At 55.0% G+C, this 25117-nt stretch overlaps 9 protein-coding genes across 9 annotated transcripts; 5 read left to right on the top strand and 4 right to left on the bottom strand.

Moving 5' to 3' along the window:
* Nucleotides 1–75: 75 nt before the first annotated feature.
* Nucleotides 76–2673, bottom strand: LY79DRAFT_143276 (PhoD-like phosphatase). Its single transcript, XM_060550976.1, has 4 exons — nucleotides 2250–2673; nucleotides 2178–2189; nucleotides 532–2108; nucleotides 76–478 (listed from the first exon to the last, which is right to left on the bottom strand). Exons 1-4 carry the CDS (start codon nucleotides 2322–2324, stop codon nucleotides 286–288), a joined length of 1857 nt encoding a protein of 618 aa, XP_060420109.1. The 5' UTR covers nucleotides 2325–2673; the 3' UTR covers nucleotides 76–285.
* A 111-nt stretch (nucleotides 2674–2784) lies between these two features.
* LY79DRAFT_535324 (emp24/gp25L/p24 family/GOLD) lies at nucleotides 2785–4210 on the top strand. The gene is made up of 3 exons (XM_060556505.1): nucleotides 2785–3146; nucleotides 3202–3390; nucleotides 3446–4210. The coding sequence occupies exons 1-3, from the start codon at nucleotides 2994–2996 to the stop codon at nucleotides 3734–3736; spliced, it is 633 nt and encodes a 210-aa protein (XP_060420108.1). The 5' UTR covers nucleotides 2785–2993; the 3' UTR covers nucleotides 3737–4210.
* A 129-nt stretch (nucleotides 4211–4339) lies between these two features.
* Nucleotides 4340–9061, top strand: LY79DRAFT_143240 (uncharacterized protein). The gene is made up of 4 exons (XM_060550975.1): nucleotides 4340–4714; nucleotides 4768–7908; nucleotides 7959–8120; nucleotides 8169–9061. The coding sequence occupies exons 1-4, from the start codon at nucleotides 4538–4540 to the stop codon at nucleotides 9027–9029; spliced, it is 4341 nt and encodes a 1446-aa protein (XP_060420107.1). The 5' UTR covers nucleotides 4340–4537; the 3' UTR covers nucleotides 9030–9061.
* A 661-nt stretch (nucleotides 9062–9722) lies between these two features.
* On the bottom strand, nucleotides 9723–10650 carry LY79DRAFT_665179 (cytochrome c oxidase subunit VA; the record flags this gene model as incomplete). The annotated part of the gene is made up of 4 exons (XM_060563023.1): nucleotides 9723–9844; nucleotides 9989–10106; nucleotides 10197–10242; nucleotides 10448–10650. The coding sequence occupies 4 exons, from the start codon at nucleotides 10648–10650 to the stop codon at nucleotides 9723–9725; spliced, it is 489 nt and encodes a 162-aa protein (XP_060420106.1).
* A 1891-nt stretch (nucleotides 10651–12541) lies between these two features.
* LY79DRAFT_665178 (GNS1/SUR4 family protein) lies at nucleotides 12542–13731 on the top strand (the record flags this gene model as incomplete). Its single annotated transcript, XM_060563022.1, has 4 exons — nucleotides 12542–12964; nucleotides 13024–13093; nucleotides 13150–13362; nucleotides 13415–13731. The coding sequence occupies 4 exons, from the start codon at nucleotides 12542–12544 to the stop codon at nucleotides 13729–13731; spliced, it is 1023 nt and encodes a 340-aa protein (XP_060420105.1).
* A 3116-nt stretch (nucleotides 13732–16847) lies between these two features.
* LY79DRAFT_143159 (P-loop containing nucleoside triphosphate hydrolase protein) lies at nucleotides 16848–18433 on the bottom strand. The gene is made up of 2 exons (XM_060550974.1): nucleotides 17397–18433; nucleotides 16848–17350 (listed from the first exon to the last, which is right to left on the bottom strand). Exons 1-2 carry the CDS (start codon nucleotides 18129–18131, stop codon nucleotides 17129–17131), a joined length of 957 nt encoding a protein of 318 aa, XP_060420104.1. The 5' UTR covers nucleotides 18132–18433; the 3' UTR covers nucleotides 16848–17128.
* A 2348-nt stretch (nucleotides 18434–20781) lies between these two features.
* Nucleotides 20782–21803, top strand: LY79DRAFT_535308 (glycine cleavage H-protein). The gene is made up of 2 exons (XM_060556504.1): nucleotides 20782–21124; nucleotides 21202–21803. The coding sequence occupies exons 1-2, from the start codon at nucleotides 21001–21003 to the stop codon at nucleotides 21603–21605; spliced, it is 528 nt and encodes a 175-aa protein (XP_060420103.1). The 5' UTR covers nucleotides 20782–21000; the 3' UTR covers nucleotides 21606–21803.
* On the bottom strand, nucleotides 21804–23011 carry LY79DRAFT_535305 (porphobilinogen deaminase). The gene has a single exon (XM_060556503.1). The coding sequence runs from the start codon at nucleotides 22861–22863 to the stop codon at nucleotides 21820–21822; it is 1044 nt and encodes a 347-aa protein (XP_060420102.1). The 5' UTR covers nucleotides 22864–23011; the 3' UTR covers nucleotides 21804–21819.
* A 1247-nt stretch (nucleotides 23012–24258) lies between these two features.
* On the top strand, nucleotides 24259–24975 carry LY79DRAFT_665174 (uncharacterized protein; the record flags this gene model as incomplete). Its single annotated transcript, XM_060563021.1, has 2 exons — nucleotides 24259–24541; nucleotides 24614–24975. The coding sequence occupies 2 exons, from the start codon at nucleotides 24259–24261 to the stop codon at nucleotides 24973–24975; spliced, it is 645 nt and encodes a 214-aa protein (XP_060420101.1).
* Nucleotides 24976–25117: the final 142 nt, after the last annotated feature.

Genomic DNA, 25117 nt, shown 5'->3' with positions numbered 1-25117 from the left:
GGGTACAAATTAAACAGTAGGCTTTCCGAGGTGGAAGTGCTCTTCTGAGAGGGGATCATTGCGAGTGAGCGGACTGTGGTGGAAAGTGGAGGGAGAAAGGAACCATAGCTTGGGGGTCGAGCTTGACGAGATAGTAATTGAGGATGGGGTCGACATGTTTCTATAATCGCGCTAGCCACCTCAAAGGGACAATCCCTCGTGTGTTGTCAAGTCTCGAAAAAAAGTTTCTCAGTTGTTATTTACCCCAGAGGCAGCACTCGTATCCAAATTCTAGGTCCTGTATGTCTAATTTCCCTTCAACATATCCCAAAATGAAGCCGAGGTTTTCTCACCGCTAACTGGGGGCGGCGACAAAATTATGGTGTTCCAAGTAACCTCGCCATCGACGTAGAGACTGTATTTGAGACTGCTCTGCTCTCCCTCAGCCAAATTTTCAATGGTGAGAGAGCCAAACTTGGAATTGCCAGAGTGGATATACCTAAAAAAAAAAGGTCAGTTATCGACATGACGTAACAATCCTGTATCACTGACTTGAGAGCGATGTCCTCATCGTCGCTCTGCCTATAGCTAGGCAGAGGTGAGGCGAACTGGTTAAGAGGGCTGCAAGAAAACTCATAGGCGGCAGCAGTCTGAGGCCATCTCCCGTCTGCAGGCGGAGGGAACTTGGTGGCCGCGAACTCGTGGCGGTCACCCGAAACAACAACAACACCGATGCCTCTCGCACCAGCATCCCACATAGCCTCGAGGACCTTTCGTCTCTCAACCAAGAAGCCGCCCCAAGTGTCCTTGCGGTTGATGGGCCAGTTTTTGGTCAATGGAATTGACGACGCCACAATCTTCCACTTGACACCCTTTGGCTCGGGTCTGTTGAGCCAGCTAAGGAAGTCCTCAAGTTGCTGAGCGCCTAGCATGGTCTTCTCCGGGCTATCGAAAGGGAGGTCGTTATCGGATCGGTATGAGCGGGTGTCTAGCATGAAGAAGCTTGCGGGTCCTTGAACAAACTCAAAGTAAGTCGCACCGTCTCTTCGGTTACTGGTTCCCGCAACGCGCGCGGGAGGGGGATTCGCAAGCTCCTGATAATGATGCCACGGCTCGATAGCAGCTCGGTAGACGCCCGTTGTGTTGGAAGACCAGTCGTTGGAAATCTCGTGATCGTCAAGCACGTGGATCCAGCTAAGGTTCTGCCCAACGGGAGCCCAGTCCGGAGAGGCGTAGACGTGGCGATACTTTTGACGATAGTCCTCTTCGTGCTTGCCCTGGCGCTTGGGCACATCAATGTAGATAAAATCGCCCAAGAACAACATGAACTGTGCCTGAAGCTTAGGCAGCACACTAGCTAGGTGTCGCATGCCTGGGATGGCAAGAGGATGTTCGAACGGGTTGTAAGGAAACCGCGGGAGGATACACGACGTCGAAAGAAAGGTAAACTTGTTATCCGCAAAGGCCGACATCTGACCAGCCCTTGGAGGTGCGATGAACTCGCCACTGTGATTGTTTGAAGTGCGCCATTCGTAGATCCTCTGCTGTGAATGTTTCAGAGGGATTGTGATCGTTGTGGTGAAGTCGGTCGTGTTGTCCGTGTACCTAGTTCCTCCAGCAAGCTGCCAGAGGGGATTGTCAAATGGTGGCTGCGGATCTTTGATGCGTATATCCATGGAGACAGGCATCTTAGTTTGGTCAGGCTCACGCAGGACGAACTTGGCCTCACTGGGTGAGACATATCCTAGGCGTACAAAAGACAAGTCGTCGACAGGGTGGTAGTGGCGAACGCGGAGGAGAAAGTCGGCGGCCATTGCAACCAATATGACATTGATCAGCAAGGTGAGGGCCGAGAGGATAGGACTGGTCGAGCTGGGCGTGCCGGCAAGTAAGGTTTTCCACGGGCTGGACTTCCCTTTCACAGTAATGGTTTCTTCGATCAGGATCTCTTCAGCGACGACGTGGCCGTTAATGGATCCATCTCCGTCGTCGCCTTCCGCAATCGTCTCCTTGACAGTGACGTCAACGTCGTCCTCGACAACGTCGTATTTCGACTCATTGATGTATCCGGAGACGAAGGAAGGTACAAAGACGGCAAAAAGTGCAAATATACTTAAGGGTACCGGAGCCTACACCATCATCAGTAGATGCGCCAAGCCTAGCGTTTGAGTGTTCGGAGATGATTAGGTGGAACTTACTGGGCCCGGAAACTAGAGTTACATGCAGCGATTAATGAGAGGTTCCTAGCAGTAATATACGGGAAAACTTACCCATCTCAGAAAGACGTATGAGAGCGCCCGCAAGGCGATCGAAGAAGTGGTTGCTATACGCGTTTGAATCGTCATAACGGCGGAGACTCCGTTGGAGTGGGTAAACGCAAACCCGAAAATGCCGGTCGGTTGCAGATGATACGTATTTAGAAATGTAGGAGTTGGCTTAGTCGGTAGATGTAAAGCATCTATATCATGTAGGGATCGCTGAAGGAAAGTCAAGAAGAAGCTGCTCCCCTTGCAGTCAATTGATCGGTGAACGGGCAAGAAAGAGAGTTTGATGGAAGGAACGAACAGTCCGCGAACCTGCCCAGAAGGAGGTGGAAGCTCTGCTGTAGACTTTCGGGAGGGATGAGGTCACTGATTAATTGAAGGCCCCATACGCGTTGAAACACTAATGCGCGATAACAAGCCACCTCTGAGGGAGACATGTGAGAGAGCGTGGCTAGTGACGATGGAGAGCTTCCTTGACAGAAAGCTCGAATGGGGGCCACCTTACTAGGTACGGGAGGACCAGTACGTACCTTCTCACATAGGTAGTACCTGTGCCTAGACTGGTCCGTGCACACATTCAAGGGGTTAACCTCTAAGCGGGCACCAATTTTCCGCGCGCCGAACTTTCAATCGTGGCCCGTTCTAAGTGACCCTTTGGCGACAGCTTGTCCACAATCCTCGGCATCAAGAGTCGACGATCGACACCCTCACGCGCGCCCCCCTCCCCTCGAGACTCCCACACAAGACATCATGAGGGTATCTTCCATTGCCTGCGGGCTTCTCGCCTGCTTCGTTTCCCAGGTTGCCGCTACGGCATTGACCTACAAGCTCCACGCCAACGAGAAGGCCTGCTTCTACGCCAAGACCCAGAAAGAGAACGAAAAGATTGCTTTCTACTTCGCTGTATGTTGTCAGTGACATCCGATCTTCTGGAATTGGACTAAATCGATGTGCGCAGGTCCAATCTGGTGGCTCTTTCGATGTCGACTACGTCGTGACTGGACCGGGCAACAAGATCATCCTAGAGGGAGCTAAGGAGCGCCAGGGTGACTTTGTCTTCACTGCACAACAGATGGGCGATTACGAGTTCTGCTTCAACAACGAGATGAGTACCTTTGCTGAGAAATTTGTTGACTTTGAGATTGCCGTACGTCGCCCCGATTCCCGCTGCCGTACACGATGCTAACTGCACATACCCGCAGGTCGAGAACGAAGTTCGCGCCCAGCTCCCCGCCAAGCAGGGCGCCTCCCCCGAACAGCACACCACCCTTGAAGAAACCATTTTCAAGCTCTCAGGCCAGCTCTCGACCATTTCCAGAGGCCAAAAGTACTTCCGCACTAGAGAGAACCGAAACTTCAGCACCGTCCGCAGCACGGAGGGCCGTATCATCAACTTTAGCATGATCCAGTGCGCTCTGATCGTGCTTATGGGAGCTCTGCAAGTGTTTATTGTCCGCTTCTTCTTCCAAGGAGCTCGCAAGGGCTACGTATAAAGCAATGGTCACAAAAACTGGTCTTGGAATTCTTGCGGTGCAAGCAGAGAGGAGTCACTAGGGGCTCGTGTATATCACAAGTAAAAGAGGTATGATGTGGTTTACGCTATGAGATATCAACGACGATCAGAATCCCAGCGCTGTTCACATGAGGTCTGGGAGTTTATGAAACGGCTGGCGAGTACCCTCACCAAGGCCAGTAGCACTGGCTGTAGGATACATATCAAATGTAACCGAGCGTCGATGTTTTTTGATGGCATGATACAGGTGTCTGGCTGTTGCTGCTAATGTGTTTTGTGCCTTGGAGTGTGTTCAGCAGGTAGTTTGGAGGGGAAGGCAACGTAGCCGTTCATCAGCCCGGATATGCTGAATAGGTAGGTAACTACCTAAGGTAGATGCGCAAGTCGCGACTTCCAATCGCAACTTACCTAAAGCACAACTGGACCTTACTCCATGTACCCCAGGAAACGAAGCTGCTCCAAGTGCGGCCCATCATTGTGGTGCGATATGATTGGCTTATTCTGTGACAGGTGGATCCAAGCCACAGCAGGCTGTAGGTGGAGCCACCTTCAATCCATCTCCGAGCGGCTTGAGCTTCGTGAGCTTTGACAGTAACGGCAGCCTTGCCTGGAACCCGGGTAGGTAGGTCCTCTCAGCGACCGATTCACCTACTTCACGACCCGAGACGCATTTCACGAAGCGGTGCGACAAACGATCACTTATTTGCGACCCAAAGCCGGCGCGCCAACGGGGTACATTCCAGCAAAACACCACCTCCTACGAGGTGGGCAACTCTTGTCAATGCCGAGTGGTTCACGCCATAGTTCAAAACAGCCCAAGAAGCCCAAAGAGCAAACCAAGGAGAAGTGGTACACGATTAGGGATATCCTACAAGAAAGGAATCGCGGCAAAATCATCGAGTACTTGGTGGACTGGGACGACGACCCCGACACCGGCGAACGGTATCGTCCTACTTGGGTAAGTCACTTGTTAATCCTTGTCATGAGGTGAATGGCCCTGACACTACTTAGACCCCGAGTAAGGACGTCACTTCAAAGGCGATATTCGACTGGAGAAAGAAACGCGACGCGATCTATCAGGGCGGCAACGCGACGTACAGAGAGTCGTCGGAAGCGCAAAGCGTTGAAGGACTACAACCTGAGGGCACAGATACGCATGCTTCAGCGGCAGACTCGCTTGTCAGCAGTCAACCCGTCCAACCGCCACGCAGACGGAAGAGAAATCAGAGGGAACAGCTTGACGACTTGGAAGACGAACTCGACCAGTCCAAGCGAAGAAGGCACCATAGCGAGGCTCCTTCCTCACTGTCATCAGGCTCCGAGGTCGACACGGATGCCGCGTCGGATGTTCTATACAATCACTCGAGTTTCTTTGTGATAATTCCCTCCAAGTTAGAGAACGATTTCTCCGAGTATATCAGTGTATCTGACTCTCAGGGCTCAACTTCAATCGGCTCACAACCTGTCTCAGCCCTCGAGGACGAGGATAGCCAAATTGTGCTTACTGATAACCTCAGTCAAAGAACCATTCCCGACTCACAGGACTACTCGGCATTTGATACACAGGACTCACAGGAGTCAAGCAAACAGCTAGTATCGTCTACCAGAAATAAGGAGGGTACCGTTACAGACCGTGAAATCCCTGATTCGCAAAAACATTCGTCGTTGAGCAAGAGCACAGGGTCTCAGGCTCCCCTTCTTAGTGCGCCAGACCACCATTCACCATTCTTTATACGCCAAACACCGCCGTCAAGCCCTTCAGTATCTTCTCAAAACTGTGAGCAGGAGCTGTCCTCGACAAGCCACATTCAGAATAGTCCTGAGCAAAGCCGGTTACCAATCCTTGGCGATATCTTGCCCACTCTCCCTGAGCCTCGGCAAACAACTGAAAGCCCAGTGCCATCGCAGACGGTGCAGTCACCATCTCAGGTGGTATCTCACTCAGCCACTCGAGCATTGAACCGACAGCTCATACGGGAACGCGACTCCTTTCCAGCTTCCATCTCCGACGAATCGATCCCATCGCATCAGCTTGACGACTTCACCACAATATACCAAGCCGAACATTCAGCAAGCCATTCGGCTGGCGGAGACTGCCACCAAGAATCGCAGTCAGCCGGGACACCAATCTTTCTGACGCAAGCTGCTTTCGACTTCGATATTCCTTGCTCGCAAGCATCTTCGTCGCCCAGGAGTGCTGCTGCAAATTCTTCGACTGCACTGTCAGCCAGCAAGAACGAGAGTGCAGCCGAGCAAATCATTGCTTGCTCGGACACGCAGAACAGTCACAGCCAAAACACTCAACTTGCACAAGTCGTCCCGCCGCTACCCAACATCTCTGCGAGCCAAATTGGACCGAGTAGAAACAGCGCCGAAGACCCCGTGGTACCCGACACCGTTCGCCGTAGGGCTTCGCGAAAGCTGTATTTCAACATCGGACCTACCAATTCGGATTCCTCTGAACCTGAATCTCCCAACGCCAGGAATTCCAGCCAATTGACAAACGAATCACCTGTAACGTACCGACGTGACGAGGACGTGGCCTCAGAAGCCGACAGCTTTCAAACGTGTATTGAAGGACGGTCACCACCTTCACCCACCTCGCCCGACAACTCACAAGACCAAGGCCATTGTGGCCAATTCACCGAGCTATCTCACATCATGGATGCACCCAGTGGCGAGCCGCTCTCGGCCATCGAGGAGCTAATGAGAATCCAGGTGGCTGCTTTGCAAGGCACATTAACCGAGGACGGCTTGCCCAGTCCTACAACCGCCACGACACATCGTCGCGAAGATGGTCCTTCAGTGACAGACGCCGTTGATCACGCGTTCTCGGCCTCTATGGCCGATCCATCTATGCACATCATATCTCAACCGCCCATCGGAAGCGACTGGCACATGGGAGAGCCGATCACATCATCTACAGAGATGCCCGTCCTATCCAGCGCCCCTCCTGGTCCAATACTTGAGGCACCTGTCGATGACACACCCCGGACAGCCAACATGGGAGACATCTTCCCTGGCAATCTCATGCCCCCCGAGGCCACCAGTCAACTTCCAATTACTATCTCTCCCTCCGACATCAGTAGATCAATCGATCCAGATGAAGCTTTGTCTGGCCTCCCTCAACATGATGAAAATCCATTGGAGATGCTGCCGGAGGACGACACCACGGCGGGGGGGAAGAGTACCGCGACGTCGCCCGATGTCGAAGAGCCGTATCTTTCAGGCCCCCCAGCAGCGGTAGACCAGAGCGAGTATTTGGTCACTGTGTCGTTTCCGGCGAATATCCGCCCTTTGTATCTGAGCACATTGACGGCATACAAGCGCGAAATCGAAAAGTTCAACCAGGCTTTGCAGTCCGATGAGGGCTTTCCGGACCAAGCCACTGTGGATTCCATCGGAAGACTCTTCAACCAGCTTCGGGATATCTGCGACATGCCCGCATCTCTCGATGGTCCTTCGATCGATGCCTTGTCGGCAATTGATCTCAAGAAGCACGCCATGGGCACTAACAGCAAGTTCTTCTTCGTCGGTCGGTTCCTCGAGCGACTGCAGACAAGCCACAAGAAGGTCCTTATTATTGTGCGCGACACAAACATCATTGGCTATCTCGAAGCTGTTGCCGGAACCGGAGGCATGGCCTACTCTCTCAAGGGCCTGCATGAGCTCGAGAACCAGGACGAGCACTCCTTGCTTATCGTGCTTGTCCATACCGAGCAGCCTCTTGTCGACGATTTGAGCGACTTTGACGTCGTCATTGGCTTTGATAGCGGCATCATGCGAACCGATATCTTGAGTCAGTGGGCTGAGATGAGCGGTAAAAAGCCGATGCTGATCAGACTCATGACAACCTGCTCCATTGAGCACCTCGAATTGATGATGCCGTCAGAGCTTGAGGGTCTGGAGAGGCAGAATGCTCTGCTTATTGCCTTGTTCCAGGCAAGACCTTTTGTCGCCAACGACGAGCAGGGCGAAATGATTGATCAGTTCACCTCGCTGTTCGCCAGCCAAGCAATCGACCCTGACCCCGGATTTGGATGGGAACCTGAGCCGATTCCTTCATCTGTCCTAGACTTTTACTCCAGCACCCAGCCTCAGACCCAGATACCGCCTACTGCGGAGGAGCTGACCACCCGCAAGCGCAAAGCTGTGAGTTGTCTTTCTGTATAAGGCGGTAGTCAACTAATGCGCGGATTTAGGATGAGGGCTCGCAACAAGTCACTAAGCGTCTGCGCGTGAGCGATTCACCAGGACGAGCTGTGGGTGACATCGATGCGGCAGTCCATAACCATCTCAACCCAGACCCATCCCGTGTTCACGTCGAGACCACTCAAAGTCACTTAGACTCGCTGACCACCAAGGTGCGTCACATATATCTCCAAGTCCTGCTAAAGCTAACCCCATCGAAGGTCTCCGAGCTTGAGTATCAGTTGGAGGAGAAGACGGCCTTGGAAATGAACCTCCGCAAGCACGTCACCAATCTTTCGAAGAGAGTCAAGAGTCATGACAAGACCATAAATCTCATACAGGAGAGACACATGGCCGCACTCCGGGAGCGAAGCCAATATGAAGCTCAGCGGGATGAAGCGCAGAAAAACGAGGGTAAAGCCTGGGAGGAGAGCCGGCACTGGCAGAGCAAGGCAAAGACCTTGGAAGAAGAGCTCAAGAAGAAAACCACCACTCTCGAAGAGGCTCTCGTCAATGCCGGCACCGTCGCTACTGAGACCTTCAGAGAAAAGACGGAAGAACTCAACAGGGCTCTGGCGAAGATTACGGAGCTGGAGAAGAAGCTCGAGAGCCGCGATGGCGAACTAGGATACGCCAGAGACGCTTACCAGACGGCCAACCATGCCAACAGCGAGCTAGCCCGGGAGAACCGCAATCTCAAAGAACAGGTTGACCTGCTGCAAAAGTCAGCGGTGGGCAATTTGGCGCAGGTCCAGAACGTGAACGCCGGAGAACAGGTTAAGGAGATGCAGCGGCAAATCGCCGAAACTCAGGCCATCTCCAAGGACCGCGAGAAGGAGCTCGCTCGAGTCGAAAAGGAGCTGAGAGCGCTCAAGAACGGACGACGGGAGACGAGGCAGCAGAGCGTACCCCGGAGCCCAAGATTGGGCATGATGAGCCCGAGGACGGGACGCGCTGCGGGAGGTTCTGCTAGCAGGGGCACTTCACCCACGCCGCACGAGTCGGCTGGCGGCACGCCAGTTCCTGGTCTGCAATTCTTCAATACACCGGCCAACGGCCGATGGGGTCACCTCCGAGACTAAGGGGATGCTGGTTCAAGCCTCGGGGAAGGTGGAGAGGACTATATTGTGTTTACCTGTACTGTTGTTAGTGATGGGGTCGGATGTTTACCCCGTGAGAGATACCATTGAGGAAACGGTGTAATGGTTGGCTCTGGTTGTTCTCATCAGCTAGACCCAAAAGAAGCAATTCGCATTGCAAGAAGACGTAGTTACCATGCCCACCTATAACCTGTGATGCGTGGAAACTGCCATTCATTGCAACTGCGGCTGAAAGCATCCTTACGTTCCAGAACCACCGTGCAGGACCCATAGTATAGACCGCATAGAATTGACTCAGTTGCCTGGTTCACGTTGCGACCACCTGTCTACGCGTGAATGCCGTCGATGATCGCGGTAGTTTGCCGGATGAGCAGGGAGTTGAACAAACGAGATTAAAAAGCGTGGTAAGATGGTACATGGGACTTGATTGAGATCACACTACCGGAAAACTCCCCCCATTCTATCGACTTCACAGACGCACACAGCAAGCAGACTCTTGTAGGGTTATCCTTTGCCTTCTCTCTTCTTTCGTTCTCCTGTAGAATATACAAGTTTGATTCGTGGTTAATTCTGGCTTGGCCGGGTGTCACGCCCCAGCCGCATCCAAGGACTTCGATTTAGTGGTCGTATGGCCCTGCTTTTGGTTTCTCCCGCGGTTGCGGTTGGCGAGAACGCTTAGTTCTTCTCCTCGGGGTAGATGTCCTCCTTCAGAGTGACACCGAGCTCTTCCCTCAGGGGCTTGAGCTCCTCGAGGTACTGCTCGTACTGGCCCTTGTTCTCGACCTTGGCCTTGACGCCTGCATTGGAAAGAGATAAGGTCAGCCCATGTTACATTTTCCACTGTGCACGGTTTGAGGTCGCAGGTTCGCCGCATTAGGGGAGGTTGCTCTGGCCTGCGGAAGAAATGCACGGATGCAACAAGGGGGGATGGAATGGCGTACCCTCGAAAATGCGGACGGCGGTGGCAAAGTCGTTAACGCGACGAGCAGCCTTGAGGGCGGCGGCGACGACGGAGGGAGAGGGAACCAGGTCGTAGGCGAAAGCGTTGTTGAGGTTGCGCTATCATGCGAAGAAAAACAAGAGTCAGCCTCGTTTCCATCAGACCACTTTTGCCGGAACTGGAGTCAGATGCCGGGGCCCACTGCGTACCTGAAGCTCGAAAACGTCCTGGACGCCATCGAATTCCTTCTCGAATCTAATGCCAAAAGTCAGCAATGCCAATTGGAAGTCGAATTGATTAGTCGAGGAGCCTCAATGGCTTCGTCGCGTGGAGGGAGGCGAAGGTGGCACAATTGTCGGGGTCGGTTCGTCCAATATCCCTATCTTCACTCTCGGTCTCATCAAGACCCCCCCCTCCAACCCCAACCCGACCGAGAATCCGGGGTAACTTTCGAACTCACCTCGCGCTAAACTCCTCAAAAGTCTCCTCGGCGTGGTCGCCAGAGCGGAGGCGGGCGCTAGTGCTGAAGGTGTTGGCAGCAGGGACACCGGCAACGACAGGCAGGAGCATGCCGGAGCGGGCGACGAGAGGCTGGCGGATGGGGTTCGCACGGAAGAAGGTGGTCGAACCGCGAGCGGCAACGCGGAGGATGGAGGCAGACATTTTCGGAGACGGTGAGGTTTCGATTACAAGAGGCGGGACGACCGGAGGAGAGCAAGGGGCCGATGCGGACTTTGGGCTGTCGCGGGCGGGCTGGTGTGACGTGGAAGAGGGTTTTTTTATTTTATTTTTTTGCGCGCGAAGCTATGGGCGTTTCGTTCGGGATTGAGTCGGATGATAAGTGTTGGCATTGGTAGGCACGAAAAAGGATTGGATTCTGCGAGATTTTGATTGGATGACTAAGCGGTAGCTTTGGGTGCTGCTGCTTGGGAGCTGAGCTCCAGGCCGTGCGAATTGTAATTGAGTCTGGCTAGTCTTATGCATCAAAGGCTGTGTGAGCACAGTACCTAGATGGACCTTTTTGCACGAGAGCATCAGACAGATCACTGTCGACGGTTCTCCCTGTGATCCGGAAATGGTCGTACTCATCCTCGCGCATCTCACTGGTCCCTCAGGCAGTAAAAACCCTTAGGTAAAGGATGTTGTATTTCCTCCTCTGTGTAACCGCTTATCGGGACACTCCACGGGGATTTGCTTGGGTCCCCCGGGAGATGGACAAGCATATGTGATCCCAGCTGCAACCCGTTCAGAGTCTCCTTTGCACCGGCCTTCATCCTGATACACACATACACACACAAACACACAGCGCACATTGAATAGCGCGGTGCGCATGATTGAGGCTGTCAGGTCAGTCAGGCACCTTCTCGAGAGGGAGTAGAGCTGATTGGGAAGGGGCAAAGAAAACACGGGGCCGGACCGGCCGGGGCTACGATGCCGGAGATTGTGACAACATGCGTGAGCTACGGTCTTTGTATGGAAGGTGTCGGTTCGTCTCCAGGTCAATTGGTCGGGGCCGAGGCACAATTTTTTCCATCGACCCTCTTCTCGCATCGGGGCGACAGGAACCGGCTCTCGTCGCCAGTTGTCGTCACTTTTGCGAGTAAGTGGGCAGCGTAGGATTGCAAAGCTGCATCACGATCCTCGAAGGTACCCGGTACCTGCGGCCGTGAGGGTTGTTTTGGGGCTAGGCTGGGTTGCCAGTGGGTTGGCCCGACCTGCCAGCTGGGCCTTATCCAGAGCGCCAGGCCAAGCCTGCAACGGCCCGCGTCATTTTTTTCAGCAAACAACAGAGGCAATGCTGTCCTCTTCTGCCAGGTACCGACCGAGGCACAGCCAACATCACGCCTAGCCTGGCCCATCGTCAGCACACCCTGTAACACCGCCCCGGGTTCTTTACCAGCGTGCATGCTAGCCGGTGACATCGACAAGATCACGTGCAATGCGCATTGAGCCTTGTAACCTTGAATAGTGACCAGGAGCCCAAATGAGCGTAGGCTCAGGCACGGTCCTTGATTGGCTGCCCCTAGTCCTGACAGCGAATCACATGCTGCACGATCAAATGAGGCCCGCGAAAATGGCTGCGCGTCAAAGTACAGGGTACCTGGGCCATCTGGATAGGAATTTTCCCCTTTTGACCATCTCAACAACTTTTCGCATTGCTGCTGCCACCGATCCTCCCGTCCTTTCTCTCCCTCCTCATAAACTAAGTTGTGTGCCCGTGGCGTTTGAAAGTAACTTGTTGTCTGACCACCTCCCTCCCTCCCTCTCTTCCTCAACCTCCAGACTTGTCTGTGCCCGGGTGTCCTCTGGCGGGTAAAGTGTTTGCTGCAACTTGCCTTTTTTTTTCCTTTCTCGTTGCTTTTCGTCCCTCCTTAGGCTCTGCTGCCTCTGCTGCCGCGCCGCGTGCATACTGAACGTCCGCATCTTCCGCGTCGAGTCCACCAGGGCAACCCGCGGCGAGACCCACGGTTATAAATCTTCTTAGGGAGATCATCCGGATTCTCGACTTCAACCCATCGAGCTCGAAGGAAGAAAAGAAAAAACAGCTATCAAGATGGCGACCCAAGCCCCCTCGTCGTTTTACGAGCAATTGCCTCTCCCCACGCTCGACCGCCCCTTTGGTGTTCACCTATGGCCTCTGCTTGATAAGGTTTGGACTCCTATCGTGGGTTACCCCGTGAGCGAGTTCAAATTCGTCCCCGGTGTCACGCCTATGTCCACCATCAAGCAGGCCGGCATTTTCGTCGTCATCTACTACACCATCATCTTTGGCGGTCGCGAGTGGATGCGCAACCGTGAGCCCTACAAGCTCAAAGGTCTCTTCCTCGCCCACAACCTTTTCCTCACCCTCATCAGCGCCGGTCTTCTCGCCCTCTACATCGAGGAGCTCCTGCCGACTGTCGTGCGTAAAGGCATCTTCCATGCCATCTGCCACGCTGAAGGCGGTTGGACTCAGCCTCTTGTTGTCCTCTACTACGTGAGTTCATTGTTCTGCGTACTTGTTTTTCTTTTCTTTCCAGCAGCTGACCACCCCAGATGACATACCTCACCAAGTACCTCGAGTTGCTGGACACCGTCTTCCTCTTCCTCAAGAAGAAGCCCCTGAGTATGACCATCGAGACCTCAGCCTTGCGAGACCAAGCGCTAACAAACAACTCGTAGCTTTCCTCCACTGCTACCACCACGGCGCGACCGCTCTCCTCTGCTACACCCAGCTGATTGGCTCCACCGCCGTCTCGTGGGTTCCCATTACTCTCAACCTCGGCGTTCACGTCGTCATGTACTGGTACTACTTCCAGAGCGCGCGCGGTGTCCGCATCTGGTGGAAGGAGTGGGTCACTCGTTTCCAGATCATCCAGTTCATCATCGATCTTGGTAGGTCTCAATTGATATTCGCCGGCCCACAGCCACGCGCTGACATTCGCAGGTTTCGTTTACTTCGCGTCCTACACATACTTCACCTCGACCTACTTCCCCTGGATGCCCAACGCAGGCGAGTGTGCTGGTGAGGAGTTTGCTGCTTTCGCTGGTATCGGCATCATCAGCTCCTACCTCGTCCTCTTCATCTCCTTCTACCTTGCGACCTACAAGAAGGGCGGCAAGTCGCAGACCCGCAAGTCTCTCCGCCGCATGAGCCAGGCTCCCCTCCCCGACCCCCACCACGTTGCCTCGGCCGTCACCGGCAGCGCCAAAGCCAGCGGAGCCAAGACCAACGGTTCTACGCCCCGTTCCCGCAAGGCTTAAGACGCTGGCATCTCGGATGCCGTCCACAGTGTGGAATGTATATACGCGGACGACCGTACAAGAATTTGGAGGTCTCTGTGCCTAATATCTTGACGGATTACACCTTTGGATGTGGAGAAAAATCATTCTTGGCTTGGCGGATTGCCCTGGCCGCGCAACGACCACCATCTGCGGCGCGGCCTCTTTTTTTCACAACTGTGTATTACTGCATCGTTCCCGCACAACCGGTGAGGGACGCTTTGAAACCAAAAAAAAGAGCCTGCTGTGGTGAGCAGCGGGCTCACTGTTGGACGTGTATGACGACCTGGGAGGCTGATGACGTTTGCATGTTTGTGTGCCTTTGGCGAACGGGTTGGCTTCGGTCGGTGGGCATCATTTGCGAGGGACGAAACGATCGCCGAGTGGGCAGCAAGGGCCACGCTCCCACCTGGACGAAAACAACCTTAGAACATTTGTAATTTTCCTTGTGTTTCTTGTGTCATAGATGAAGCCGTAGCCGCCTCGGGTTGGAGGCTGGCGCTACTTGATACTAATACTCTTTCATTACGATGCAGCCGACCTTCTCTGGCGGGTGACAGACAATTCAACGGGGTCACATGTATCTTGCTCGAGGCCCATGGTCAGGCTTGATCTTTCGGCTGTCCCTAATGGTATGTTGCTGCATTTTTTATACACCCCTTCCCCGTCCCAAATGATGAGCAACTCGCGTTATACCCAGCTCACTCAGACGCACAATCTGTGCGGGTGCTGAGAACACGTTTGATCACGTCTGATTCATTGGGAAATTCATATTCCTCTAAAAAGAAGTCATTGGACCGGTCAAGATGACTAACGATGTTCAGATGTTTGTTGGACTCGACGATGCTCGATGCCCGAAGGAGGAGAACAAATAAGTAGAAGAATATTATGACTCTGGACATACAGCTATATAGCCTTTGTTTGTCCACACCAGGCCGATAGTGATTTGCTGGGTTTTGTTGGCCATGAGACGAGACGGCCCCTCAACTCAGGTCTCCAGTTCCAGGACAGGGCGGAGGGCAAGACGACCAGACACGCCCGAGTGTGCTGCCTCCTGTGCCCGCTCTATGCGCCATCCTGCCGCATCCACGATAGCATTGCCAGTTTATCCTTCCTTGTGTGGTGCTGAGCTCGAGACTCGGCTGTCACCCGTGTTCGTTGCAATGTTGTTCCAGGGGTGTTCTCTTCCAAGGACATTCACATCATTGTCTTCCGATGCTTACTGCCCAATATTCAAATGCTAGGTCTTTGTGCTGTTCATCAACCCCTTCGCTCTAACGGTATTCGTTCCGCAAATCAGCCTCTCAATGCATTCTCTATCCAAACTTGCTTCTTGTCCCCGCTTGCCCTGCTCGACCCATGTTGGGGATCCCAGCTCCCGGACCGATGGGATCTACACGCGAGCCCTCGCCCAGCCTCGCCGACAGCCACCGCTCTCAGTGGGACGTATGAGGGCCGCCATGTTGCTGGGTTTGCCCAGGATCTCTTTCTCGGTATCCCCTACGCTAACGAGCCCCGTCTTCGGAATTCCGAACCCCGGGCGATTCGTAGGCAGGTGTTCGCGATGCCACGCGCTATACCGTCGCCTGCTATGCCGACTACTATCCGGGAACTCTCGAGGCTGTCGGGGCAACCGTGGGTGAGGACAGCCTAAACCTGAACGCGATCCGGCCTGTCGGCGCGACGTCGTCCTCGAAGCTCCCCGTTGCGGCCCGGATGCATGATGGCGGCTTCGTCGTCGGCTACGGCGGCGACAACGACGAAGGCAGCAGCCGGCTCGCTTGACACCTCCTTGGAAACCGAGGCCGACGCCGTGTACTTCTTCAGTCTCCCGTGCGCAACTTGTCGTCGCACCTGACGCTTTCGAGGAGCATTGTCGACAAGTCGATTGCGTAACTCGCCACGGGCGACCACAACCCGTTTCCAGTCATATTGAGTGTGGAGATGGCGTGGAAGACGGAGGCTGCTGTAGAGCTCGGCGTCAACACTAGCCGGCGTCCTTGATGGGTTGTTTTAGAGGCCGTATAACGCGATCCGCAGCTTGAGTCGCCGCCTCCCACGTATCTTGTTGAGTTGCGGCCGTACTCGGCCACAACGTTCACACAGGGGTTTACAGGGTATACAGCCAGTCAAATAACACAACAGACTGACAAACTTGCCCCTGATTATAGCAATGCCGAAATCTGCAAACCTGTGATTCAGGCGTCTTCTTGGGCGTCTCTTACTTACATCCTGGATGCAAATTTTGCCTGCCATGAGCCTTTCATTAGGATGTTTCTCATACTCATTCATGAATGTTAGAGTCAGTTGTGCTGGAGGGGCACGAAATAGGCAGGAAGAAAGTCTCTCAAACGGCATCTCGTATTCGTTTTGTGGCCCACCTCGACGGCGAAGGCCCTCACAATACTTATTACATACTCTATCCCCTCCGCTGCACAATCTCGAGCCATCTAAAGGCCGCCGTCTCCACTCCCTTTGGTAGGGCTAGTCTTTTGAGAGAAAAAGAAAAAGAAAAAAAAGTGGTCAAAGTAATAGACACGCGTAGGTGAGTTACTTGTTACATGGTGGCGGTCTCTTTCTTTCTTGTATCAGGTCTTCAGCCTCCTGCTTTCAGAGGGACCCTCTAGGAATAAACAACAACTAGGTGGTTGGTTGGTTTAGTAATGTCAGGGGAAAAAAACAACCAAAAAAAGGAAAATGAGGCTGGAAAAGCAAGTTTTGCTGCCCAAAAATATCTCTCCGGGACAGTTTCGCAGCGGCCGTTACGCCCAGAAACAAGACGGTGGCCTCCTCTCATCATCCATTCCCAAGCTCTCATTGCGAGAAAACTCACGGGATCAGGCTAGTCGAGGAGGGCCCGCCAACTATGGTCCCAAAATGCATCTTATCCCGCCTCCAACCAAACCGCCCTATCCCTACCAATCTTGAGAAGAAAAGCTTAAGAGATGTGCAACGCCGTTTGCAATCAAGAAGGGAGAGAGAAAAATGTGTGTGATGTGGTGTGTGCACAGTTACCAAACTAGTGACACTAGAAGCGCTGGAATCGGGCCCTTGCGGCCATGTTGATGACAAATGAAAAAGGAACGAGTCGAATTATTTTGGGGCTCAGCTGCGCCCGGAAAACAGAGCTGTGTGGTGCTCTTTTGCAGTCCGACTGTCGCGCACCCGAGGCTTTGTGCAGTGACTACTGCCGACCGATGCCGGACGAGGGAACTCCAGTAACTCAGCCGATGAGATCGGCTGGATATCGAACGTCGTAAGTACGTAATGGGTCATGATCCATTATATATGGGCGACAGTCAAGTGAGATACGGTTGACGCGAAAGCGTCGCCTCAAGAAGCCAACACGGGCTGACCGGCAGGGATTGACGGACAGGGCTCAGCAGGACTGATACAGCAGTAGAGGCTCTCCCACGTTTTCGATTTCGGGAATCGTGCACTTCAGGTCGAATGCCTTGGACAGCACAATCTTGAAGATCTGCGAAGGGGTCAGTCTTGGGCCACGGAATACTAGTTGGAGACTCACCTTTTGCACGTTGATGCTATGGCTCGTGCTAGAGAAGATCAACGCAGCGCGCATTGCCTTTGCGAAACGACGGGCCTAACGTTGTCAGTTACCGAAGAATATCAGCAGACTTTCTACATACCTGGTTCGAGATTTCCTCTTGGTCCTCCCTTGGGAAGTTGACAAAGTGGTCGTACTTGGTGCCCACAAGAATGGGGATGGCAGTCTTGTTGAAGCCCCTGCCTTGCCGGTACCATTCCTTGATGCTATTGAGCGTGCTCTTCCGTGTTAGGTCGAACATGAAGAGGATGGCAACGGCATCGTTGCAGACCAGGGGGAGCATGTTGACGAACTCGCGCTGGCCGCCCAAATCCCAGATTGAAAATGTGATCTCAGTATTTCGGATGGAAATGGTCTTCTCCATGAAGTTGACGCCCAGTGTCTGGATGTAGTCCTCGTCCCAGCTTCCCTCAACATACTTGACCATCAGACTCGTCTTGCCGATTTGCGCATCTCCCACCATGCCAACCTTGATGACGACGTGGTTGCGGCCGTTGCTGGCGGCGGCCTCCGCGCCGGCGCTGCTGCGCGAGGCATGGTCGGCGTAGCCTTGTTGCGCGCCTGCGCCGGATAGACCGGAGGCAGGCCTTGAGATAGAGGGGGCGTTCATAGGCAGAGGCGGTGTGTTGTAGCGATCCGCTTGTTGCTCTTCCATCCGCGGGGATTGTGGGAGGCCCTGGTCGAGGGACTGACTGGGTTGGTGGCGTTGCTTCTCGGAGTAGTCATAGCCATTATTCTGGATAACCTGCGGAGAGGCATCGAAACCACCGAGGGCGTCGTCGGGGTGCGGCGGGGCGGCACCGTGATCGTGCTCCATGTCGTCGACGGCGTCGTGGACCTGGGCCGGGGACCCCGCGGATAGTGTTGAGGAATCCAGCGTGGAGGTTCGGGGGTGGGGGACGGGAGGCTCTGTCTTGAGCGAGGGGACGAGGAGATGATGATGTTCGACGCAGCCCTTCTGGAAGAGAAGAGGAGAACCGGCAGTTGGCGCCGAGCTAGAGGATGACAGCGAAGGTCGGGGAGTAGGCGGCAGGTTTCAGTTCGGGCCCGACGATGGCTTCATGGGCACTGCCAAGGGTGGCGCGGCGATCGATCGGGAGCAGAGGGCTGAGTCGAACCCCAGCTGCTGAAGTTGAAATCTGTTGCCGATTAGGACTGGCGACGTCGACGCGGCTCACAGGAGGTGAATCGTGAGGCAGGACAGGAATGAGTGTTAGGCAAAGGTGTCTCACCTAGCCTGTCCACAAACGAAAGCAGAGGGGGAGAGAGGGACAGAAATGCGTGGGGTGGTGCGTCCAGACAGTACAGCGCGGAAACAAGAGACGGGATTGGACGCCGGGCTGAAGCAGGGGGTAGGGCACCTCGAGCTGGAATCGAACGGAGCAATGAGAAGAAAGGGATTGTGTTGGATGTAATTAATAAACGTACCGCTAGTAGAGTAAGGTAGGGTGGCAGTCGTTTACTGGACCAGGTAGACAGTTGTCAAGGCTGAGCCAGACAATGACGAGGACGACGTTTATGTGCCTTGGTTGCAAAGTGAGCAAAGCAAGCAAAGTCTAGACTGAAGAGAGGTGATGAGAAGCCAGGCGATCGTCCGTAGACGGTACAATAGAGCGAGGCGAGGCGAAGCGGGAGGACGGTGAGGTATCGACGGGGTGCGATGTCGATGAGATGCGGCGGTGCGGTGCGCAGTGGCAGAACTCAGTGACGGTCATGGAATGTACCGAAGCGGGCCAAGGCAAAACGGGGGGGATGGGGATGGGTTGGCGGAGATGGAGTCAAGCAGCGTGGGTGTCAATGTCAAGCGACAAGTCAGACGAGTTGTGAATGATGTGCAAGGGCAGTGGAATGGATACTGGATGGATAAGACGGGGATGAGGAGATGCTTGTGCGACGGTGTGCTATGCTGGTTGCTATGTTCTGGTGCAGGACGAGAGGGGGAACGGACTAGGAGGGGCCGCTCCCCATCCCTCGGTGCACCTGTACAACATCAGTGCAGCGCAGTGTCCGTCGGGTTTTTATTTTAATTTTAATTTTAACAAAGGTACGGACACACCACCTATCACTACCTCGGTGCTATGCACCTACCTAGTGAAGGACGCCAACGCAACGCAGGAAACGGCAAGTCAGGGCGCCCCCAGCCGTGGCGCGCTGACGGCGATCGAGGGAGGTGCGACAGGGGGGAGGAAGGAAGCAGCGGCCAGTCAGAGGCCACGGACGGGTGCTGGGGAACCGGTGACGACGCCGAAAATTCATAACTCGGCCATGTCTGTGTGGGGGAGAACGCGAGAGGGACGCGTTTTGTGTGTGTTGTGTTATACAGGCAGGCTACGGAGTACATACATGTTATTCAGCTGCCCCAGGGATTAGCGGCATTGGTGCTATTGCTTCCGAGGATTATGGATGCTGGGCGAGGGGCTAGGCGGCATTGATGGATGGCTCAACAAGATGCACTCATGCCCACGACCTACTTTTCTCCCTTCTTGTTCCTTTTTTCCTTCCCTTCTCTCGACCACAAGTTTGTCATCACAACCCGGCGGTCCACTGGCATCCCCTGCTTGTCCTGCTCTCTGGCATTCAGGCGAAGCGAAAAGAAGCCTAGAAGCCCACCGGACAGCGGGGACTAGACCGTGAGCGGCATGACGGGACCGCCACTGAGCCAAAATGATCGAGCAGACTATGGCAACCTTCGAGGGCGGTGAGATCATGTCGTAATTAATGCGAACAGAGGAATATAGGCCACTTTCCAATGGATGTTGGCACGAACCATTGAACAGTTGAACAATCGATGGTGTTGTTTCCGACAGCTGACATTGACTGCTATTTTTGCTCCCGTAGCTGCAGCTTGTTGTCCGGTAAAGCCGCGGCTTTCAATGTCAACAAAACACCCCCAATGTCAACAACCGATGCGCCCAACCTTTTTCAACGCGACATGGGACGATGCACAGTGGAGAGGGGCAAGAAAACAGGCGTCAGACCGCGTTTCCATCACGAAGCAAAGGACAATTGACCGCTGTCCTAGGACGGAGGTGATGGAGTGAGGGATGCCACGAAAAGGGGCCTGAAAAGTAAAATTAAAAAGAAGGAGAGAAAAAAAAAAAAGACTAGAGGAAGCCATCATGCAATTTTGCTCGCACGAAATGCCCAAGTCATGCAAAACGGCATGAAGCCGTTTAATAGCACCCGCAAGATTTGCACGCCAAACATACGGGACACTCCCGGCTGGCCTGACGACGTGTCCCTGGCCCGCTACTTTTTGTCCCCAAGCCCTTGGGTTCTAGGTAGGTACCTGCCTAGGAAGAACGCAGTTCAAGTAAACACAACGGTACCTATCTACTTATGTAAGACAGCATGCCTTGATACATTAGGTAAGCACACGACCGCGGGGCTGCCTGCGGTCCTCGGCTTCCTCTCCTATCGCCCTTCCTGCGCGGTCCCTTATCGTAGATGACTCCGGACCGATGGTGATCCGTTTCATTGAATGACTAAGGTGCTTGAAACACTGGCGTTCGTTGTGATTGGCTCGGCGGTCCCCTGGGTTTAGGTTTGGCAGATACTGTACGGAGTACGTACCAATAACCTATCAAAATTCCCCAGAGCTCTCCAAAGTCGCCTGTTCTGACCTCATTATCTCCCATCCCACCTTCAACAAACCGGCATACCTCCACGCCCTCACGACCGCAACAATGGCCTCAATTGCTCGCAGCATGAGGGCAGTCCGCCCCTCCGCTCTCTCCCAGATCGCAAAGGCCGCCCCCCGTGCTGCTTTCCCCCGTCCCGCGCAGCGCGCCTTCTCTACAACCCCCATGAGTGAGCTCCGGTCCATCTCGGCTACCCTCCCGAAGCACCAAGACTGACCCTCGGATCTCCTCCGAACCACTCTTCAGGCTTAATACGCAAGTACACAAAGGACCACGAGTGGGTTGACCTCAACGCCGACAAGAAGACGGGCGTCGTTGGCATTTCCGAGTACGCTGCCGAGCAGCTGGGCGACGTCGTCTACGTCGAGCTGCCCGAGGAGGGCGCCCAGGTCGCCCAGGGCGACGCCATCGGTGCCGTCGAATCCGTCAAGAGCGCCGCCGACATCAACGCCCCCATCAGCTGCAAGGTCACCCAGGTCAACGCCGGCCTCGAGGAGAAGCCCAGCACCATCAACAAGGTCCCCGAGGACGACTCCCACGGCGGCGGCTGGATTGCAAAGATCGAGGTCGACGAGGCCGGTGTCCAGGAGCTCGATGCTCTCATGAGCGAGGAGGAGTACAAGGCTTTCACTGCCTCCGACGACCACTAGATTGGGAAAGAGGCGAGGAACGGCACGGCAAAAAGAGACACAGAGAGGGAGGGAGAGGGAGAGCTTAGAATATGGCCTGCATACGGCGGCAGGGCTTACACCAGGCCAAATTTTACTCAGGGTTGCGGTTCAAATCACATAGATCAATGAGATGATGGTGACCAAGCCCCATTCAGGGCGAGAGTCTATTCCGGCATCACTATTGCCAATGCCTTCATGATGAGAGGATAGTCGCTTCCGTCGCCGTCTGGTTGCCCGGCCGTACCTGGTTGATGTCGTCGAGGATCTGCTGTGCGCCTCCGTCCACGAGGTCCTGTGCCACAACCTTGCCGAAGTCGTCGGCCTCCTCCGCGGTGGTGATGACCTCGACCCTCTCCGCGTCCACCCCGCGCGTGCCGTCGGCGTGCACCACCGTCGCCTTGAGCCGCAACTTCTTGCCGTCCTCGACCCAGGTCGTCTCAACGCCTATGGGTACGCTGCATCCTCCCTCGAGCGTGCGCATGACGCTCCGCTCCGCGACGCATGCCAGCATCGAAGGCTTGTCCTCGAGCTCCTTTATCACGGCGAGCACCCGCTCGTCGCCCGTCCGCGCCTCGATGCCCAAGGCTCCCTGTCCGACAGCGTGCAGGGTGCCGCTGTTCTCCGAGTCAAGGAACTGCGAGATGCGCGCGCCGTAGTCCATGCGCAGCAGGCCGGCGGCCGCGAGGATGATGGCCGAGAAGGGGCCCTCGGCATCATCGCACTTTCGGAGGCGCGTCTCGATGTTCCCGCGCACGTCGGCGAACTTCAGGCCCGGGTAGCGGCGCTTCAGCTGTGCGATGCGGCGCACGCTGCTGGTGCCGATGACGCTGCCCTCGGGCAGGTCTGCGAGGGTCTTCCAGCCGTGCTTCTCGGCGAGGCCGGCCTTGAAGACGACGACGTCGCGCGGGTCCTCGCGCTTGGTCACGCATCCGAGGGTGCAGCCGTCTGGGAGGGTGGTCGGCATATCCTTGAGGGAGTGGACGATGATGTCGAGTTCCTTAGCCGCGAGCTTGGCCTCGAGCTCCGACGTCCACAGGCCCTTGCCACCAAAGTTGTACAGCGCCGTGATCTGGTCCTTGTCGCCCAGGGTCTGCATGCCGTGGATCTCAAATGACACATCAGGCCGCGCCTCGGAGAGGCCCTCGACGACGATCTCGGCTTGCTTCAATGCCAGCGCCGACTTGCGCGTGCCGACATGGATGACGCCGCTTTCGGCGGTGGACGGAACGGCGGCCATTGTTGGTGAGGTGGGTGACGGGTATGTCGTATGAACGCACTCGACAGCAGTTTGTTTGATTCGGCCGAGGTCAATCAATCGCACCCGGTTTGTTGTCTGCCGTGCGGTGCGTCGAGGGGGTTGTACGAATTTTGGGCCGGGAATGGCGGGGATGGAGGGGTAGTAGCACAGGTAAGTACGGAGTAGGTAGGTTATACCTGCACTGTCAAGAGACTGTGAACAGCACTGTGCATGTCAGAGTTTCAGGGTCCACACCGCACCCCATCTACGAGCTCTTAGCTGCATCTTCAAGCCGAAGTTTGCGGTAACATCGTCCTCAATCGTGTCCTGGCTCATGCTCCTAATCTTCTAGAGGTATTCGTGGGCGAGTCAAAGCGCACATGCATTCGACTGCGATGGGTACTCGGCTTCGGCCTTGCGGGGCGACTTCGGCTTCGGGTCTCGCTAACCTGCTTTCTAGTCACCTGGCCGGACCTCTCTTTCACTTACATCACAGCTGGAGTCGGAATGGTGTATCAGAGCATCCGGCATGGCGAAGAGCAAACAATGTCTGACGTGTCAAGACACGGGATACGCCACGACAGACGTGAAATAATCCTATTCTCCTAATCCCCTTGAGACAGCGGGACGAGGGTCAAGTGCCTAAGGTTCAACGCTCAGGGGAAGGTCTCACGGATGCTCAAGTGCGAGGGCACCACGCTACACCAGTCTCGGTGTCATTGAGATGGCAGTCCGTTGCCTTGGACCCTGACGTGGCTAGCATGCTCTTCCACCTTCGTCAAGTCCCGTTGCACCCGCATCATGGACCGGTTACTTTATGGTCTTCGAGGTCGGACTTGGACAAGCGTCGGGGGACCGATGACGCTGTATCGCGTAGCTCTCGAGTTGCGTGACGAGCATGGTCTTGCACAGTGATGGCACGTACATTCTCAGGACAATCCGATATGCTACTCTGGAGATGCCCCGCGAACCAGCATGATGCATACATGCTCATGTTGTTGCGGACTTGGGTGGTTCGAGAAGAGACTGTGAAAGTAGCAAGAACAACCGGAGACATATCACCTTCGAGGTCGCGAGCATATCAACTACGTCCCACCTTCACACTCTGCCCCCGTTCCGCTTAGTACGACTCTCCCTACGGGTGGAACAGACGACGTGGATGCGACCTCATGTCGAGCCCTCGAAGACATCATTCGACGATCAACTGGGCTCTGCAACTCAAAACAAGATATTGCCCGCGAAATCTGTGCATACCGTTCACAAGGTATAAAGACGTCCAACGCGCCGTGCCCTTCCACGGATCACGCCATTCTTGTCCTCATCCTCAACTTCTAGATCACACAGCAATCCATCCACCATACTTCAAACCCTACGACAATTGACCTTCTCGCAACCATGAAGTACACCTTCTTCACTCTTATCACCCTCCTAGCATGGGCCTTTGCGGCGCCCCAGGACCCCCAAGTACCCCTTTCAACCTCCGTCATGACCCTTATTGTGACCGGCCCACCGGCCCCAGTGTCCACGGAGCCCATCTCGAACAACCCTGACCCCCTCCCCGCGCCCGTCTCGTCTGTACCGATCCCCTCCGACCCATCTCAGCCCGCGCCCCCTTCCGGTGGTCCTCACTGCGTCTGCGGCGCGACCTACTGCGGCAAGATCCTTGTTCGCTTCCAAGGTATGTGGCCCGGGATCATGACCCGCCATCATTCATAGCCCGGCGAGAAGCATACCTCTGACACCAGACCAGGCTACACAACAGAGCAAGTCGGGCAAGGCTACTGCTCGACGAACGGCACGAACTGCGCCTCCGCCGCTCCGGCCCCGGAGTCTCTCCAGAACGCCCTGTTCGTCTGCATCTGCCCGGCGGGCCAGAAAGAGGGCTCGACCATCGAGCTCATTTGCCCTTGCCAAGGCGTCTGCAAGAACGATGAGCCCGACTTTATCGCCCGCTGCGAAAGCGCCTGTGGTCTCGGGTGCGCTCCCACGGCCCCGGCTCCGTCTTCGTTTCCTGTCCCAGTTCCGCTCCCCGTTCCCATATCGGTCGAGCCTGCTCCCGTCCAGAGCCAGCCCATCCCGTCTGCCGCGCTTCTTGCAAAGAAACGGGCATAACGGCTTGCCTGGTCTGGGGACTTGACACCGTTTCCGTTCTTCATGTTGCTACTTCTTGTTGCGGGACGATGGGAGTTGAGATGGATGTTTCGGTCGGTTCCCCATGAAGGGTCCGACTTCCACGCTCTTTATACGATTGATG

The sequence above is a fragment of the Colletotrichum navitas genome (genome assembly GCF_030913465.1).
Source record: "Colletotrichum navitas strain CBS 125086 chromosome Unknown LY79scaffold_2, whole genome shotgun sequence".
In the NCBI taxonomy this organism is placed as follows: Eukaryota; Fungi; Ascomycota; class Sordariomycetes; order Glomerellales; family Glomerellaceae; genus Colletotrichum; species Colletotrichum navitas.
The sequence above is the reverse complement of the archived record's forward strand: the minus strand, read 5'-3'. Positions and strand labels throughout refer to the sequence as shown.

Bases quoted from the DNA above. Each gene is read 5' to 3' on its own strand.
- LY79DRAFT_143240 (XM_060550975.1), top strand. From the start codon at position 4,538: ATGCCGAGTGGTTCACGCCATAGTTCAAAACAGCCCAAGAAGCCCAAA. The intron at 4,715-4,767 runs GTAAGTCACTTG...GACACTACTTAG, and splicing joins AACGGTATCGTCCTACTTGG to ACCCCGAGTAAGGACGTCAC. The intron at 8,121-8,168 runs GTGCGTCACATA...ACCCCATCGAAG, and splicing joins TAGACTCGCTGACCACCAAG to GTCTCCGAGCTTGAGTATCA.
- LY79DRAFT_143159 (XM_060550974.1), bottom strand. From the start codon at position 18,131: ATGGAGCACGATCACGGTGCCGCCCCGCCGCACCCCGACGACGCCCTC. The intron at 17,351-17,396 runs GTATGTAGAAAG...TGACAACGTTAG, and splicing joins AAGAGGAAATCTCGAACCAG to GCCCGTCGTTTCGCAAAGGC.
- LY79DRAFT_535324 (XM_060556505.1), top strand. From the start codon at position 2,994: ATGAGGGTATCTTCCATTGCCTGCGGGCTTCTCGCCTGCTTCGTTTCC. The intron at 3,147-3,201 runs GTATGTTGTCAG...CGATGTGCGCAG, and splicing joins AGATTGCTTTCTACTTCGCT to GTCCAATCTGGTGGCTCTTT. The intron at 3,391-3,445 runs GTACGTCGCCCC...ACATACCCGCAG, and splicing joins TTGTTGACTTTGAGATTGCC to GTCGAGAACGAAGTTCGCGC.
- LY79DRAFT_535308 (XM_060556504.1), top strand. From the start codon at position 21,001: ATGGCCTCAATTGCTCGCAGCATGAGGGCAGTCCGCCCCTCCGCTCTC. The intron at 21,125-21,201 runs GTGAGCTCCGGT...ACCACTCTTCAG, and splicing joins CTTCTCTACAACCCCCATGA to GCTTAATACGCAAGTACACA.
- LY79DRAFT_143276 (XM_060550976.1), bottom strand. From the start codon at position 2,324: ATGACGATTCAAACGCGTATAGCAACCACTTCTTCGATCGCCTTGCGG. The intron at 479-531 runs GTCAGTGATACA...TTTTTTTTTTAG, and splicing joins GATGAGGACATCGCTCTCAA to GTATATCCACTCTGGCAATT.
- LY79DRAFT_535305 (XM_060556503.1), bottom strand. From the start codon at position 22,863: ATGGCCGCCGTTCCGTCCACCGCCGAAAGCGGCGTCATCCATGTCGGC.